At 44.8% G+C, this 16,469-nt stretch overlaps 5 protein-coding genes across 9 annotated transcripts; 1 reads left to right on the top strand and 4 right to left on the bottom strand.

Moving 5' to 3' along the window:
• Positions 1 to 141: 141 nt before the first annotated feature.
• LOC122626026 (tetraspanning orphan receptor) lies at positions 142 to 5,798 on the bottom strand. 2 transcript variants are annotated; one of them, XM_043806129.1, is made up of 5 exons: positions 5,644 to 5,798; positions 5,208 to 5,403; positions 1,977 to 2,154; positions 1,766 to 1,904; positions 142 to 1,603 (listed from the first exon to the last, which is right to left on the bottom strand). In XM_043806129.1, the coding sequence occupies exons 2-5, from the start codon at positions 5,379 to 5,381 to the stop codon at positions 808 to 810; spliced, it is 1,287 nt and encodes a 428-aa protein (XP_043662064.1). In that variant the 5' UTR covers positions 5,382 to 5,403; positions 5,644 to 5,798; the 3' UTR covers positions 142 to 807. The 2 variants fall into 2 exon arrangements, with proteins under 2 accessions (XP_043662064.1, XP_043662063.1); XM_043806128.1 differs by having other exon boundaries at positions 1,965 to 2,154; positions 5,644 to 5,797.
• LOC122626025 lies at positions 2,228 to 5,192 on the bottom strand. Its single transcript, XM_043806127.1, has one exon. The coding sequence runs from the start codon at positions 3,645 to 3,647 to the stop codon at positions 2,292 to 2,294; it is 1,356 nt and encodes a 451-aa protein (XP_043662062.1). The 5' UTR covers positions 3,648 to 5,192; the 3' UTR covers positions 2,228 to 2,291.
• A 267-nt stretch (positions 5,799 to 6,065) lies between the features above and the next one.
• On the top strand, positions 6,066 to 10,911 carry LOC122616279 (protein germ cell-less). Of its 2 annotated transcripts, none has more exons than XM_043791693.1 (4): positions 6,066 to 6,296; positions 8,540 to 8,694; positions 8,749 to 9,696; positions 9,770 to 10,911. In XM_043791693.1, exons 2-4 carry the CDS (start codon positions 8,561 to 8,563, stop codon positions 10,392 to 10,394), a joined length of 1,707 nt encoding a protein of 568 aa, XP_043647628.1. In that variant the 5' UTR covers positions 6,066 to 6,296; positions 8,540 to 8,560; the 3' UTR covers positions 10,395 to 10,911. The 2 variants fall into 2 exon arrangements, with proteins under 2 accessions (XP_043647628.1, XP_043647619.1); XM_043791684.1 differs by having other exon boundaries at positions 6,068 to 6,296; positions 9,767 to 10,911.
• LOC122616295 lies at positions 10,869 to 11,385 on the bottom strand. Its single transcript, XM_043791704.1, has one exon. The coding sequence runs from the start codon at positions 11,355 to 11,357 to the stop codon at positions 10,902 to 10,904; it is 456 nt and encodes a 151-aa protein (XP_043647639.1). The 5' UTR covers positions 11,358 to 11,385; the 3' UTR covers positions 10,869 to 10,901.
• Positions 11,386 to 11,445: 60 nt separating this feature from the next.
• On the bottom strand, positions 11,446 to 16,249 carry LOC122616257 (protein EFR3 homolog cmp44E). 3 transcript variants are annotated; one of them, XM_043791673.1, is made up of 8 exons: positions 15,286 to 15,441; positions 14,660 to 14,864; positions 14,449 to 14,602; positions 14,144 to 14,389; positions 13,665 to 13,795; positions 12,734 to 13,597; positions 12,050 to 12,674; positions 11,446 to 11,771 (listed from the first exon to the last, which is right to left on the bottom strand). In XM_043791673.1, the coding sequence occupies exons 1-8, from the start codon at positions 15,290 to 15,292 to the stop codon at positions 11,619 to 11,621; spliced, it is 2,385 nt and encodes a 794-aa protein (XP_043647608.1). In that variant the 5' UTR covers positions 15,293 to 15,441; the 3' UTR covers positions 11,446 to 11,618. The 3 variants fall into 3 exon arrangements, with proteins under 3 accessions (XP_043647608.1, XP_043647602.1, XP_043647594.1); XM_043791667.1 differs by lacking the exon at positions 15,286 to 15,441 and adding an exon at positions 15,879 to 16,249 and having other exon boundaries at positions 11,617 to 11,771; XM_043791659.1 differs by lacking the exon at positions 15,286 to 15,441 and adding an exon at positions 14,917 to 15,241 and having other exon boundaries at positions 11,617 to 11,771.
• Positions 16,250 to 16,469: the final 220 nt, after the last annotated feature.

The following is a 16,469-nucleotide window of genomic DNA, read 5'->3' as shown; positions in this document are numbered from 1 at the left end:
GAATCTCTTTATGCGTACCCCAATAAAAATAAACATCAACATTCCGAATTCTTTGAAGGATAAAGCCATTCCCAATCGTCATTAAGGTTTCAACCGAAATTAAAAATTATATTATATTGGAAATAAAATCCCAAATAGAAATTAAATATAAACTAATTTTTATTCGAATATCTCTGCATAATTAGTACACAGTATACATTTAGATATTGTACACACATAAAACTTTACTGTTGCTGGTAATATCATCATAATTAATGGATTATGTCTGCCTGTGCTGTGAATTCAGTACACCGTATTCAATATGCATAGTCTTACGAGATAGCTTAAAACAAAGAACATCGTAAATGTGTCTACATTGCCAGCGACACTCTCTGGTAACAACTACTCGGGCCTACACTATCCGAACTTCTCAGGTTGATTCGGGCCAAATGAAAAACAGATTGTTGCAGCTAAGATCAAGTCAGATGCGGCCGAAAAGGAATTGATTCGTTTCTCGCCAGCATCACAATATGTTTTTGGCTTTAATGCTTTTGCTTACTAAATTAGCAGCAACTAGAGCGTCTTAGTTGTACGTTAAACAACAATAATGAGCGATGGCTAATAGCGAAAATTTGTTTGCGCTCTTTTTTCTACACTGTTAAATACATTGAAGCAATCCATAAGACCGTGTATGTGTGCCTAGGAATGATAGCTGTGAGATGAGGGACCAGAAACCAGATCATCTGGGCAAGAAGAGGATGGGAGAGGGGTGGTCACCGATGATCACAACCCACTCGCCATGAGAAGCAAACTAATCAAAAGTACAGCTTAAGCCTGGCTCTCGTCGCGTCCGCCGAATACTTGTCCCGGAATGTTTGGCTGGCGATGCAGCGGGGACTGCGATGGCACTTGCACCTGGGCATCGGCAACGTCGTTGTAGGGCGGAGGAGGCGGAATGCCACCGATTATATCAACGCCAGCGTCAATAACCTCCAAATCGTCAACTTCCTCTTCGACATTTGCGTTTACAGCTGCATCGCTTCGACGCATTGGCGGCGTATTAGCATTGACATGCATAGTGTTGTTATTGTTCGGCTGATCATTGTTATTATCCATGTTGTCATCCGTGTTGGAGGCTACGTTCGCGGTAGTGGCTGCTCCAAGGGTCACGAAGAGAGGTGCCACCGAGGGATTTACCTCCGCCCCTCCAGCAGCTGCGTCTTCTCCCTCTTCGTAGTTTGACATGGCCACCTGATAGGATGGCGGTGGTGCCTGCTTCAAGTACTGTGCAATCGCTTCATCGTAGTTGGGCAGCAGAGTGGAGTAAGACCGCTCTTCGGCACCAAAAGTTCCACCAACACTGTGGACTCCAGTCGGTGCCTCCAGGAAGGGGAAGAGAGTGCGAACGTGTTGCTGTCGGAGCGTCAAGTACTTGTAGCAGCGCCAAACGATTCCAATGCAATAAGCCTTCAGAAACACAATCCAGATGAATACGACCAGGACAACAACAACTAGCTCCTCAGGCGGCAGTTCCAGCAGCTTCTCGCGCCAGGGCAAGCGATGAGACTCAGCAATGATACTGTGAATGGCCTGCAGGTAGCACAGATATCCAGCGGCGGTAAGACTATAACAACCAACAATGCATTAGTACATTAAGCTTAAAGAATAAGAACCTTTTAAGGAAGTCCCAGAAACCTCTAAGGATTTAAGAATGCTAATTTTCCTGACAGAAGTAACGGCTTAAATCTGTTGAGCTCTCTGTAACTCCCCCGATTGTAATCCTTACGTTGTAATGGCAAAATCAAACAACTGCAGACAGAAGAATGGTAACAGATGGGATGGTTTTCCCTTGATGGTTCCATAAATCATCATCAGGGTGATAGCTATCATGCAGGTGCAAACCAATCCGCCCATGTCGAAATTCTCTGCAGCAATAAACATAGATATTTAAACGCTTTGCGGAAGTTGCTCTCTCCACTGCTTACGGTAACGCTTACGATAGTTGAGGGAGTGGTCACGGTAGGCGTAGGGCGGTTCGACCTTGCTCAGTGGCGTGGGTAGGGCTGGTGCACTCAGATCCACGGTGTAGTCGTGGGTGCCGCCTTCCAGTTCGTCCATCATCTCCGGATTGCGCCAAATGACCGCTAGAACGCTAAGGGCCAAGATGTTTAAGAACTGAAAATGAACATAGGCGGATTTATTTATTAAATTGAAATTTTCTGTTTAATACCAGAGTAAGGCATAAATATACAAGTAGAAATATATATTTTACAAGTTTTACAAACAACAAGTTGTACAAACTACGTGGAAACTCAACTGTTTGGCTTAGTTAAATCAGACTTTTTTGCCTGGCAACTAAAGCACACATTGCTTTTATCTACTGGTTCCAGACTCTTCCAGTAATCCCGGTGCTGGCGTTGCAGGTAGTTAAGATATTCAAGGAACGCCTCGTAGGTTAGGTCCAACGTGTTCCTGCATTGCATGCGATGGTGATAGGGACATTTCCGGTCGTATATCCAGGTGCGTTGCACGGGTGGCTTTACACAAGTCTTATGCAAATACTGCATAAAAGCCTCGCGATCTGAACCATAAAACAGTCGCGTGGTCGTGTATGCGATGCCATCATGGATGGCTTGGCGCACAATGGGCTGTGCTACTATTTTCCCCACCCCCACAGATGTGACATCCGGTTTCTGCAAACGGATGAGCAACCACGGCGGGATTAGTCCAAAACGTATACTGGATACAACATCCGTTATGTTTCCCTGTCTTTGAGGCCAGTGGTGGCTTAGCCACCGAGCGGCTGCCATGAAGACCTCCAGCTCCGTATTCACGCCTATCAGATCCGATTGGATTAGCGAGAGCATTGATTTTAGGGGCAGTTTCAAAAATTCTTTCGATGCCACCAGCGTGAGAAAAAACGTTGAGACGCGCTCAAGAAGTTCCAAATGGATGACCTCAAGTTTCAGAATTTTTGCCTCAAAGTATAGCATTGCAGCGGAGTCCTCAGTGAAGCCATGATCTAAACAATACTTGCACTGACTGATCAACTGTGGAATCTCCAGAAAACTGGCAGCGTGGAAAACCTCAAGTAGACCAAGGCGCGGCAGGATAGGCTTGTTTTCGATCATCCATTCGTAGATTAGGCCGAAGGAGCGTGGCGTTATCATCTCTTCAGGCAGGTCCACGCTCAAGTCATTGCCCATATCGCGGAACATTCGCGAAAAGCTCTGTAAGACCATCAGGTGGACGGGATGCCTTTTCTTTCCTATGGTGACCTCTGAATTGGTCTGGGCACGTCGCTTTACAAGGCTCACAATCTCTTGGTACAAATTGACCTTCCTTTTTGGAGTCTTATTGATTTTCGGTTTCTTTAGAAACCCGGCTGTTGAGTAGCCCAATGAGAACAGAGAACGCTCTTTCAGTGTGTTGAATGCGCCAGTCTGGATGTTTAGTTCAGAAAGGGAGATGCAATTTATGGCAGTTGGATTGATAAACAGATCCGTTAGCCCAACATTCTTCTCCTGGTCCTTTTCTTGCTCTTCCCCCGCCTCACCATCCTCTGCCACCTTAGGAGCATAGCTGCGCAGGATGACTGTATCTTGGTAACCAATGTCAATAGAGCAACTCGAACTGCCTTCCGGAAATGTGTCGTGTGTGTGGGGCATTGCATTCGAATTTCGCAAATGCCTTCACCAGTTGGACAGCTTCCTCCGGATGGGATTTCATTGGAAGTGAGGAATGTAGATTTTTGTGTGGACAGAAAAATATTTATAAAAATGTGAATAAGTTGTGAAACGTCACAAACGAAGCAACGACTCCGAAGGATCACGAGGGGGGACTTCAGAGATAGCTTAACATCTAAAAGTATTTGAAGAGCGTTAGCAGGTGTATTGGGTTCGCTCATCAAGATAAGCTGGCAAAAGAGATAAGAAAGCTTCGCCTGATTTGATTTGCAACCTGTGTGCTGATAGATGACAGCTGAATTAACAATTCTCAGATTTATGGCAGCACACTTCAGATTGTTGTTCCAGAGGAATATATCTTTCTTGCCGAAAAGCAAGAGTAAACCACCATAAGAGTAAATATTTTCGCATCATTTGTCGAGTACGTGTAGTTATTAAAAATAACTTAAGCGCTCATCTATCTGGTTGCTGTTTGCTCAGATGGCTGCCGTTGGATATCCTATTCGGTATCTAAGTATCTCATGTTGAAGGCCTTGCAACGATCTTAGATGCGGCAACTTGCTATCATTAGTCTAATTATTCATCAGTGTGAAATTTAATCTGCAGTGCGCCGCAGTATATCAACAATTGTCACTCGGGATGAGTCAACCAACCTAGCAACCTTCGATTGGGGGAATTGCTTTGTCTCTTAGACCTCTAACGCTATACATATCTACAAAATGTAAACAAAGAAACCCTTGAGATTGGGCAGATTAGGGCAGATAACTCCACTGCTGTCCACATCGTAATCAACCCATGTGACGGAGTTTGGTACTGCAAAACGTGACCTGGTCGAAAGCATGAAGAAAGTACCGAACCAATGTAGATACACACGAATAATGAGGTATGACAAATAGTATTAAGCAACGGTTTTTTACTCAACGATTCAAATCTTGGCTATGTCGTTCTCGCAGTCATTATTCTCTTAAGCCCAGAAATTGATTTTAAATTCTCAGAAAAGGAACAGACGTCAAAGGTTACTCAAAACATTGTTAACAAGACTGAAAACACGAAGTGCATACAGTATACATATATCAATTTCTATGCATACATCACTCTAGCTCTCTCTATATAACTCAATTTGTGTCATATACTTATTAAAATTCTACAATGCTTTACGTTTCTCTAAGTGTAGCGATTGGATATGCGAAGTCAGATCTTGTGAAAGGTTAGTTTCGGACAATGGACACGGGCAGCGGAACCGATGGCAGAAATAAGTTGTTATGACATAAAGACCCGATGATAGTAGTTCAATTTGATCAGATGACGCAGCAGCGGTCATTCAGCCGCATTGACGTCACAGGCGGGGAAAGTGCAGAGTCGGCTCGTCTTCGCCTTCGCAAAGTTTTGCAGTCATTGGCTGATTGATTTTTCATTGCGTGACACTGAGCAGGGTCAAAGGTTTTTCGCAAATGCCGGAGGACTGCATGCGTGGGTGTATCTGGATATACACACACACCCGTGCAGTGCAAAGGGTCAAAGGCTTCACTTCGATGCACTTACCAGGTGCCACAATCCGATCATCAAGGTGGCCGTGTGGACATGCAGGCCGAAGCAGCAGGTGAACTCCTTTAGGTGACGATTTCCGGTGCTGCTGCTACTTCCGGCGGCACCATTGTTGTTGTTGCTGTGAAGCTGGTTGCGTTGAGGACCCATCTTGCGGTGGAACCTGAACATTGCACGCCCCACGAAACTGCGGCTGCGGATAAATGCGAAAACGAAAGCGATAACGATAACGAGTGCAGAAAATCATCAGCAATTGTGGGTGTTTTATTCCTCCCACGGATATGTATGTGTTCGTGTACGTGTGTATATGTGTGTGTGTTGCACCTGCGCGTATGTGTATTTGTGTTTATGTGTGTCAATTTTTTGCGGCTGCTGCTTTGACCTTTTGCACTACTAATTCGGCAATTGAATCATACTCGTTTATAAGGCGTACCTTTGATTTGTGGGCCAATGCAACTTGCACTGGTTTTCAACTCCGATTTATATCTGCAGTTTTCGGTGTATTCAATTTTATTTAACTGCTGCGCAGCACAGAAAACCCATGAGCACTAATCTCTGAAAGTGGCAAAATGCTGCGTAACACGGTCACACTAAATAAAGTGTTTTGCAGAACATTTTTGGATTTGGAAAGTTTATCAACTTTAATTATTAAAGTGCATTTTGATTTGTAAAATTATTCCAGAGAAAAACTTTTTTTAAAAAGGGTCAACTGAAGAAAGGTATATACTGTCGCATTGTAAAGTTTAAATAAATATAAGCAATTAATTTGAATACTAAAAAAAGCGGTATGTGTGACCGCACCCCGAACGCAGTAGTGTGTATCAACAAATATCGATAGTAGCGTTCAAATCAAAATGCAAGTGGTGCTATCGGAGGGTGGCCATATCTAACGAGTTTAGAGAGCCAACTGCAGCAAAACAGAGATAAATTTGAAAGCGAACGGGATTGAAATGGCTTAAACCGCATGACTATTCGAACTCGCGTAGAATTTTAGTCCGTGTTTATTTTATTTATTGTAACGAAGCCAGGGAACGTGGAGGCAATTGCAGTTATATAAAAGCACGGAACTGTAACTGTATATTTACCGTAAGTTTCGTTTATCAGTTCCCCTTTGTGTACCTTATTTCCTTTAGTTTTGCGTCGTTCGTTAGCGCGCTCTCTATGTCGCTCACTCTCTCTCTCTCTCTTTTGTATGATATCCACCCTCCCCTTCCCGTTTTTCCCAACTACGTCACCCACCGAATTCACTTTTGTTTGCTATTTATAGCTGCGGATTAACTGCACTTCGCAGCCAGGAACAGGGGGATAAAAAATGTAGAAAAAGTAGGTGGTCTGGTGATCGGTTATTCATATCTCCCAACTCGTGTTATCAGGGCCAAACAACAGTCAATCGTAAATAGTGCGAATAAACACGCTTTTAGCGCTGTCAATCAGCTGATTTCGCATCCATAAATAAAAGAGTGCGGTTCGTGGCCTCATATGCAGTTTAATAACACTTATTAACCTGCTTTAAACACCTACATATCCGATATCTGACGTTCCCAATTTTCCAGCTACCGTAGCTCAGTCGTCTAAAACAACTGAAATTCCCGACGAAATCCGTGCGCGAGTGAGTTCGAGTCTCCGCCCATGCTTGTTGGCTTCTTTCGACGATCACCTACGTTATTTAGCCGTTAACTCCTTGGGCAACATTAATTTTTTGTTGTGTATTCTACATCATTAAAGTGAAAAAAAAACCCAGTTCTCAATTCTGTCTCTTGAGTGACATCCTTATTAAAAATGTTTGCGGTGGGTCTTCAAAGAGAAAGGCATACATAAATAAGCATATGTTTTCATAATCTTAAACTTCCGAGTTATACATTTCAAATAGAAACATTTGCCTCCCAGATGCAGTAGATAAGTCTGTGAAGCGTGAAAACTAGTTTTTGAGTGCCTCAGTATACATTATAAAAGTATATAATATACTTTAGTATACCTTATAAAATTTTACAAATATGGTAAATTGTTCAGAAATTTTATTATCCTCGGCTTTTTCCTCAAATTTCTAAACTACGACTTAAGGAAACTCGGGTTATACTTGGAGTTCCGACTTTTCTTGATGGTCTTGGTCCACCCCCCTTTTGTTTGTTTCTCTCTTTATCATCAACTCTCTCTGGCGTCAACTGGTGACGTAATTTAAAGCGCTGCAATCGTCTTGTTTTGGTCTTATAAGAAATACACGCTCTGGGAACCGGTTTTGAACACTTTACTCTTGTTTTCGGAACTGCGGCACACCAAAACCAATCTTCTCCACCTCGGCCAAATCATCATTACTTTAAGCTGGGTCTGCGTCCGTATAGATAATCGTAGGGCGAGTATTATCGAGCTCGACTGTCTGGTCTTCCATATCAATGAGGTCCAATGAGGTGACGAAAGCGTCCGTTTGATTGTTTATGGGTGGCAAATACACATACAATCTATGTACAAATGTACGTGTAGTAGATTCCAGCGCGGCCTTGACATGGTTACATCCGCTCGTCCAGTTCCAGCATTTGGCGGCAAAGCATAAACACTACATGAAACGCGCATGGAATCGAGCTCGTTTGATCCCATTCTAATTATAGAGTCCCGCCCCTTCAAAATTACCCAAAAATGATTGCGCTACAGTGCGGTTCAGGTCGTTAAAATCGCTAGAAAAGAATGCTGCTGTGATTCTAACTGGGTTATGTATTCCATGCACACAATCTTATTAGACCTTCTAAACTTTATAACATAAAGCAAATGCTATCTTTACACACTTTTAAAATTGAATTAAAACATTTTTCTGCGGCGAATATATTTATTTACGATTCACACAAGATAAAACACAAGTAAAATCTATTAACTAAATCTATTCATCGTCAAGCTTGCGTACCTAATCAAAGCGACTAAATTAGACATCAGGTTAGATACTGATTTTTGTAAGACAGTAAATCTCGCGATTACTAAGATAAGCAATAAATACTTATCACTTGCAATCTACAAATGCTTTTAAGTTTTCCGATCATCGTGTATTTTTTGTGCAACTGACGTACCTCAGGTGGTTGATGACATCACCATAACTTTTGAATGGATGCGCTTTCAACTTGGTTTTAGGGCCTGTAATGTCGCCCACACGGGAAAGGTTTCTCCGCCCTAACAGCGGCTGGCGTTACAGTTTGGCGGAACGAAACTGGGTCAACTGGTTCCATTGGAGGGCACCATTAACACGCAATCTAACAGATCGATAACAGGCCCTGTTTTTTTTTGTTAACCCGCATCATCTACGAAACACTGAACAAAAATTGTAAATGTAACAACTTTTGTTTTAGAGTAAATTCCTGCACCGAGCCATGGGTCAAATCGTGGGCTCTATGCATATGAACGTCGCGGAGGTGTTCAGCAATCGACGCAAGCGGAAGCGCAGCACTGATTCTTCTTTGGGGAAGGATGACCCAGCCCAGTTGGACACCACGCAGCCCAAAAAGTAAGTGCTTGCCATTCTACGTGCAACCATCACTCAATATCTTGACCTCCGCAGGAAAAAGCTTCTAACTACCACCCAGTACATATACAAGGCGCTCTTTAAGGAGGAAAAGAACTCGGATGTGGCTGTCATGGCTTTGGATAAGGTCTGGCATCTGCATAAGGTATACCTAAGCCAGAGTCCTTACTTCTACACTATGTTCAATGGGACGTGGCGGGAAGCGCAGCAGAATTTCATTCAGATCACAATCCTGGACGACCGGATCACAGTGGCTAGCCTGGATGCTGTCTTTGGATCCATGTATTCCGATGAGATCGAAATCGAGTCAGCTGATGTTATCTCGGTCTTGGCCACAGCCACGTTGTTCCACTTAGACGGGATCATCGACAAGTGTGCCGAGGTGATGGTGGATAATATTAGTCCGGAGACAGCCATTCAGTACTATGAAGCCGCCTGCCAGTACGGTGTGATCGGGGTCAAGAAGTCCACCTTTCAGTGGTTTCAGATCAATCTACTCAGCATTTATAGCAAGCAACCGAACCTGCTTCGGCACATCTCCATTGAGCTGATGAGTGCCCTGACGGCCAGTCCCGATTTGTATGTGATGCAGACGGAGTTCTCATTGTACACACTACTGCGTACATGGATGTTTCTGCGACTGCATCCCGACTACGATCCAGAGGACCCGGTTCAGCGGGCGGAGGCTCTAAAGACGCAGGAGCGTTTGGTTAATGCCGGCGTGGAAACGCACGCGCCCAGCGGTGATGTCGTCCAGTGGACGTACTTCACCAGCCGCATGGAGGAACGCTCGTTCTTGGCCACGCCCGAGGGACAGCCTTATGTGAGGGTCTTCCAGAAGCTACGAACCCAGTACCTGACCAACCACTACATGGATCTGAAAATCATATACAACGACAATATTATACCCAAGGAGTGGCTGTATCGGCACATTCACAACCACTGGGATGCATTACTACGGATCGATCATGGACAGGAGGATTGGTAAGTTTCTTTTAGCCTTACCTGGAATTATGTCAGTTAAAACTAAAATCCTTTTGTTCTGCCTTTTCAGTAGTCCTCAGCAGCTGGACGATGAGCAGTTTTTTGAGAACTGCATGCGTTGCGGACGTATGTTGCTTGAGCCTGGCTACCAGAAGTGGCGCTGGACGGGCTTTAACTTTGGTATGGATCTCATCCTGATCATGGACTCGCGAAGACTGAACATTCGTCGCCACCATCGGCACGAGCACGAACGAGTGCTTAGCCTGCAGACGAAGTGCAAGTTCATGGTCCGCACCACGGTGACTTCAATAAACGCCCAGCGTCAGGCAGTCTTTACCCAAACGTCCGAGATCTGTTCTCTTAGCCTCGAAAAGAACGAGGAGGTGCCGCTTATGGTGTTAGACCCGAAGTTGGTGCACCCACTGCTCATCTCTATCAACATGCTGGTGGTAATGCCACCGAATCAGAGTTTTAAAGAAGTTGTTCCGCTCAGCGAGGAGGCGACCACCTCGTTTTCCATACCCATTTCGGAGATCGGAGCAAATAGCGACAGACCGCTGACCCCGTCCAGTGCTGATGATTCGGCCGTTTTTATTGGCGACTCTGAGCCTTCGACACCATCCTCGCCAGCCCCACGGCCCAGAATCGCTTGGTCGGCTAGCGAAACGGGCGGAGTCTGCGGACAACTGGCGTGCTGAGCACGATCATAAAAGCAGTCCACCAAAACAGTACCAGTACCACCATTTTTTGTTCATTTTCCCGCTGCAGTTCGGGCTCGTTGTAGTTGTTTTGTAAATTCGTTTATCGCTATCGCGATTAGCTACGGCTGATCACTCTATTTAGACGTTTGTACATTAAGCATAAGCATATCCGCAATCGTTTTGGAATGCGTAGATCTATATTTTTGTATATCGTTTACATCACTAGTATCATGTAATGACGCTTTACGTCATCTACTTATTTGGGGTAGACGCACGACCTAGTGCCCTCGCACAATGTAGGCGTTGCATATAGTTTGTAAATTCGAAATTTTAAGATTAATTGTTATGTTTAAGTAACAAGAAACGCGGCAAACAAATTATGGTTAAAGCGTCTTCGAATCCTGCAAGTTCAACGCATGTAATTATTGTCCCTAACACATTTTTACTCGCTAAATGTACGCACAGTAACTATTACCTTGAGTGGTCATTTATTAAAGATTACACTTAATTCAAATAGTTTTGATTGTAATCGAGGTCTAGGACATCCTTCAGCACGGATTCTTGCCAAGACTTTAAAGAATTTAACAACACCCCCTGTGCCTGGGGTTGGCTTACCCCAGCAGCGAATTCTCGCAGTTTCTCCAGTACCCAGTTGACTTTTTTGCTTCGCGATCGGTACGTGTAGTTAAATCTTCGCGCAGCAGCAATAAAGGGTTCTTTCTCAGTCTGACTCATGCAATTCCACACCTTGCTGGCAATAAGAGTTACCCGACCCGAGGGCAAGTGACCAAGGCAATTGTTGAAACATTTTCGAAAGTGGGCCAAAAACCGAAAGAACGGATTGCGTCCATTGCCATCGTCCTTGTGCTTTAGCATCGAATATACACTGATAGACGTTGCCTTGGCAGCTTGGCAGCGAGGTGGTGACCTTACTCCACTCTTTTTTCCAGCACGTCCCATTTTGGGGGAAATTTGAAAACATCTGAATACACTAGTCTAAAATATACTTGTATACATATATGTATTTGTATAACAATTAATTCAAAGTACATATTCAGGGTCGTTTAACAATTGAATTGTTTGCATTTAACAACAGAAAATTTAATAAGATTTACCTAGTTTCATACATACACCAAACAAATTCGCTTTCTGGGCTATAGATATAGTTGAATTGATTATAGAATATTCGCCAGATAAAGTTTCCGGTTCGAGGAATACGTTTTAATAGTAAAAGAGTTCCGGAAAGTTCGTCTCGTAGATGGGCTTCTCATTGCAAGCTTGCAACTGACTGGACTTCGTGTCGCTCTGCGTGATCTGACGCTCCACGGCTAGCGAGTTAAAAAGTTCGTTAAGACGGTTCTGAATGAGATCGTGCTAGAAGTGAATGGAAACCATGACATTAATGTTATAACTCACTACACTTGATATCAGGAGTTCATTAACTTGTAGCTAAATATTTTTAATTTGCAAAATAAAAGAAATTGTTTATTGCTGGAGTACAAGGATTTGTATTATATCTTGAATAGCAGTGTCAGTTAGACAGCACTACATTTTGTTTTTTAAATAATACGAAAATTTATATTATATATATATAAATACATATATACATATATTTAAAGAAAATTGATATCGTCATTTAATTTTCTACTCACCTTTGGTTCTGTGCGTCTCATAAGATCGTCGAACTCGCCTTCGCGGAATGTGCGAACTATCTGCATCTGGCGCTCGCGCTGCTCCCGCTTCGCGGCCTCAGTTGGCTCTGCCAGAGCTCGCTTCATGGCATCGAAGTTAAACTCCGGCGCAAGAAGCTTTTTGCACACTCCTGGCGAGCTGCTAACGCTGTCCACATCGCCGTTGTAGACCGTCAGATCCGCTGAGCTGTTGCGCTGGGTCAGCTGGTTGCTTACCGACTCCACCCAAGAGTGGCGGTGTCCTGGGTGATCCGTCTGGTTAAGCGAGTAGGGAGCACCAGTATTGAGACGTTGGGCGTCCATGCCCGCGTTCTGTAAGCACTCTCCTAGCGCCAACTTATCTATGGCTAGGTGCGGCAGAGCCAGGTTAAAGGTCTTTCCGGCTTGCTTCTTGGGCTCAAGCAGTGGGGGAAGGAAGTGGCTGGCCTCTTCACGCCGTGCGTCCACTATTTTTTGAGCATATTCCAAAAGGTTGTTGATTCCACTAACACGCGAGATGAGCACTAGCAGGCCAATTGAGATGGCATGCAGGCTACATTTGTGCACGTTGCCCAGAGTGTCCACTGTGCTGGCTACCTGCTGGATTCTACAGGTGAAACCAAACGATAAGAAAAATGTTGTTAAATACTACCGAGGCAATCTTACCCGAGAATAAACAGAAGGAACTCTTGCACGGTTTCGTTGCAGGACATTTCTACGATAAGTAGAGCAGCGGTATTAAAACTGGAGGTCAGGGCATCAACCCGATCCGACAGTGCCATGGAGTCGATCAACGCCTGCATGATGTTGGCGCCGTATTTGTGCGTGAAAATTATGTCCGAGCGCGAGGGCGGCTCTTGCGAGAGTGCCGGGTATGGCTTTACACTCACGCTGCTAAGCACCTGCTCATTCTGATGGCGATCTAGAAGGGCCTGCAATATTTGCATCACAACCATGCGCGTGGGATTGTGTGGAGCACGTGCCATCTTAAGCAGCGGCTGCAGGAAGGAGGCAGGGAATGCCTTTTCGAAGGAGACGGTGCTGTACTGCGTGCCCACCTTGAGCAGTGATTTAAGCAGAATGTTCTGCAGCATTTGGTCGCCCTTGCTCTTCTTGGACAGGTCCGGCACGGTGTTCATGATAAATAGCATGATCTCGATCTTTTGGTAGTCGGGATGATGGTTGGCAAATTCGCCTAGCGCGTTGATGAGCGCCTCCTGGTATTGTGACTCCTCTGGTGTAATCTCGCTGGTAGTGCTCACACTCGTCCGCAGGTGGGTCAACAGGTTGTTGATGATGTCCAGGGCCGAGGGACCGACACTCTCACCCGCTGCAATAGCTATAATCTTCGATAGAACAACGGCGAGCGAAGTGCGCGTTTTCGGAGAGGACTTAAAGTTGTTGTCCAAATGCTGCATCAGAGTCTCCACCACGGTATACGAGTACTGCGGCTGTATGGAGATCATCACGATGCGGAATGTGTGAATGGCAAATGTGTTGGGCACCCACAGCTCATGTCGGTCCAAGTGGCTATAAATAAGAAAGGGTAAACCTCTGATAAGCAACGAGTTGTTATTCTTCCGGGGGTGCTACTTACGTCAGCAGCGGCTTTAGCACACTGCGAATGTGTCCGAAGGAGGCGCGTCCCACCAGCTCGCGGAGAACCTCCTCGGCCAAGGCCGGTGGCGTGACATTGGTGGCGTCCTCTACGGGCGTTAGATCCCCGGACTGCAGTGATAGAAAATATGTTAGTATAGAGATCTAAACGGACGCTAAAGGTGGCTAATCAGAGTTTACTATTATGCTTATGTAATGGAACAATTCAATTTGATCATTACCGCCAGTAAATTTTTCTTCACGAACATAACGTTTACACAAAACTGTTTGGTTGTTGTTGTGTGTTGGTTGTGTTGTGGTTGGTTTGGGTTTGGTTTGCATTAACAAAATACACGAAAACGAAATGCAAAATACATCGAAATTAGTACAATAGTAGGCCAATGAGACCGGCAACTGTGATGGATGACTGTATCCATCATCGAACGATTAAATAGAGTGTAAGTCCTTGAGAATACACACCTGCATATTGAAAAGCAGCGAGGGCACAATTTTTTCCATGTGCTCCGCCTCCCAGATGTTCTCCACAAGATCGTCGGACACTGTTTTCCGGATAACGCCCTGCAAGCCCTTGATTCCCGCCAGACGTAGACTGTCTCGCATGCTAGCCGCATCGCTGTGGCACATCGAAGAGAACTTCGAGATGAAAAAGTCATATCGTCGATGGTAAGATGGTGTATCCTCGTTGATGTTGGCGAACTTCACAAACTACAAGAGCATAGGTATGAAAAGAGCCTAGTCTAAAGCTCTACCGAGTAGGGATTTACCGAATTGGTGGCCATTATCTTGAGGTTGGGGTTTGAGTCTTCTAGGAGCTTCTGCACCATCCGTAGGAAGGACTCTACAAACAAGTTGAGTGTGGTCTGGGCATGACAAGCCTGAAGAAGCAGGTCCATGGCCTCCATGGCAATCTCGGCTAGTCTGAACACGAACAAAGATTAGCGAGCAGATTACGTAGCGAGTTCTTGCCCCACTTACTTGTAGCGCTTTCGGTTAATATCCTTGGTGGCCTTTTGGTACAGGTACTCTCCAATCCGGTCCAGCTTGTCCGGCGAGCTCAGGGAGTAGAAGGTGAGCTTCTCCATGTTCGACTTGACCAACCCGTCCTCCGGGTTAACCGGGAAGATGTTATCCACCAAGCGCTTGTAGCGCGGCCTGAGCGCCGAGCAGCATCCGCAGCAGCCTAGAAGAGCGCAGGTAAATGCACAGCGGTTAGAGGGATTGGGCAGACAGACGTGGATGCAGCGGTAGGTGAACATGGCGCCACCGCTTTGCTGGACAGAGTGATGGTGGTGGAGGCAATAGTGGTAGTGTGAAAACCGACTCCGGTCGACTGGGTGCGACCACCATTTTCCGCTTAATCTTATCGCGATGTTTGCCCCAGTGGACTATAGTTTTACTGTTTGAATGATTGGAGGGCTCATCGCTCGTAGGTTGATGGCTTTCGCCGCCTGACTTCCGCCCTGCCTCACAGAGCACCACCCAAGTCCATCGATTAGTCGGTGTCGTCATTCCTCCTGGCCAATTGCCTGGTGGCGAGGTCATCTTGCTCAATGGCCCGTGGCACGCCAAGCGGATGACACCTGTCCCCGCCGACCGCTTACCAGGCATTTTAGCGTCGCGATTCGCTTCTTGAGGTCTTTATCGCGGCATAAGATAATAAACCGCAGCGATAAAAGAACGCAGCTACAACTTTTCTTTTGTTTTCCTTTCGTGGCTGAGACACTCTCGGCCGACCTATCGATAGGTATGCGGTGTGACCATGCGCGAAGCGCATGCAAATACTGTGTAGAGTGCGGTGTGAGAACACTGTCATACTGTAAATTTATAACTGTAGCCATAAACTTACAAACTATGCCCACTGTGCGCTGTTTATATATGTTCTTAGAGCTCCATTGCAAATGATCTTTGGGATATACAGATGCATTTTAATGCATAATACATAAGCCATATAAATTTATAGGTAGAATAGATAATTAGTTATATATATATAACTTTGACTGTAATCCGTAGCCAAATTTTTAAAATATCTCTACTAACTTAAAAAAATATTATAACCTTTAAAAAACATCAAATTAATATTTTTATTTCTTATTTGAGGACAATAAATATTCTTATTTTTTCCTATAATATTCTTACTACTTTTAGTATAAGTAGCATATAGCATACAAGATTAAATTCCTTTCCATATACTTACAACTGGGATCCGTGCACTTCTGCACAAAGCTGTCGAAGAACTCAGGCAGCTCCGGTGGCTCGAAGCAGCAGCGAATCAGGGCCATGTCGGGATGCCAATATCAGGGATTCAATCAGCCCGCTCCGCCCAAGACGTTGACCATGAACTTTGGGTATTTTTAGCGCGAAACTTTGTTTCTCCGCACAGGTTGTTGTTGCTCAGGTCAGCTGATGGTGCGACTAACGGGACTAAAGCTCGGGTACACTGGCCACGGAGCTTTTTATGCCCATTGTGGCCAGCTTATATCACAGGGGTCTTTACTTTTTGGCTGGGCCAAATGATGCCATTCGCGCATTTTTGGAATGACACGCGGCTATGAATATCAATTCAGATAATAAGTCCGTATTAATCTACGTTCACTATTACTGGGAAAAGGCAACAGTCTTGGGAAATTATAATTAATGGATAAAGCCTACAAATGCCAGATAAAGAAAACACAAACCGCACGCAGAGAGAACAACAAACAGAATGAAAAATGTGCTTGGTGAAAATTTGTTTTTTGCACTAAAGCTCCGCGCACTTTTTGGGTTTCCTCCGCGAAGCTCCCCAGAG

This window comes from Drosophila teissieri, chromosome 2L (genome assembly GCF_016746235.2).
Source record: "Drosophila teissieri strain GT53w chromosome 2L, Prin_Dtei_1.1, whole genome shotgun sequence".
Classification (NCBI taxonomy): domain Eukaryota; kingdom Metazoa; phylum Arthropoda; class Insecta; order Diptera; family Drosophilidae; genus Drosophila; species Drosophila teissieri.
The sequence above is the reverse complement of the archived record's forward strand: the minus strand, read 5'-3'. Positions and strand labels throughout refer to the sequence as shown.

What these genes read in the sequence shown, in the direction of transcription:
- LOC122626025 (XM_043806127.1), bottom strand. Translation starts at nt 3,647, where the DNA reads ATGCCCCACACACACGACACATTTCCGGAAGGCAGTTCGAGTTGCTCT.
- LOC122626026 (XM_043806128.1), bottom strand. Translation starts at nt 5,381, where the DNA reads ATGTTCAGGTTCCACCGCAAGATGGGTCCTCAACGCAACCAGCTTCAC. An exon ending in TGATCGGATTGTGGCACCTG is followed by an intron (nt 2,155 to 5,207) that starts GTAAGTGCATCG and finishes GTTCATTTTCAG; the next exon opens with TTCTTAAACATCTTGGCCCT. An exon ending in TTTGATTTTGCCATTACAAC is followed by an intron (nt 1,604 to 1,765) that starts GTAAGGATTACA and finishes TGGTTGTTATAG; the next exon opens with TCTTACCGCCGCTGGATATC.
- LOC122616279 (XM_043791684.1), top strand. Translation starts at nt 8,561, where the DNA reads ATGGGTCAAATCGTGGGCTCTATGCATATGAACGTCGCGGAGGTGTTC. An exon ending in GACACCACGCAGCCCAAAAA is followed by an intron (nt 8,695 to 8,748) that starts GTAAGTGCTTGC and finishes TGACCTCCGCAG; the next exon opens with GAAAAAGCTTCTAACTACCA. An exon ending in GATCATGGACAGGAGGATTG is followed by an intron (nt 9,697 to 9,766) that starts GTAAGTTTCTTT and finishes CTGCCTTTTCAG; the next exon opens with TAGTCCTCAGCAGCTGGACG.
- LOC122616295 (XM_043791704.1), bottom strand. Translation starts at nt 11,357, where the DNA reads ATGGGACGTGCTGGAAAAAAGAGTGGAGTAAGGTCACCACCTCGCTGC.
- LOC122616257 (XM_043791659.1), bottom strand. Translation starts at nt 15,226, where the DNA reads ATGACCTCGCCACCAGGCAATTGGCCAGGAGGAATGACGACACCGACT. An exon ending in CGCTGCTTTTCAATATGCAG is followed by an intron (nt 13,796 to 14,143) that starts GTGTGTATTCTC and finishes CTATCACTGCAG; the next exon opens with TCCGGGGATCTAACGCCCGT. An exon ending in GTGCTAAAGCCGCTGCTGAC is followed by an intron (nt 13,598 to 13,664) that starts GTAAGTAGCACC and finishes TCTTATTTATAG; the next exon opens with CCACTTGGACCGACATGAGC.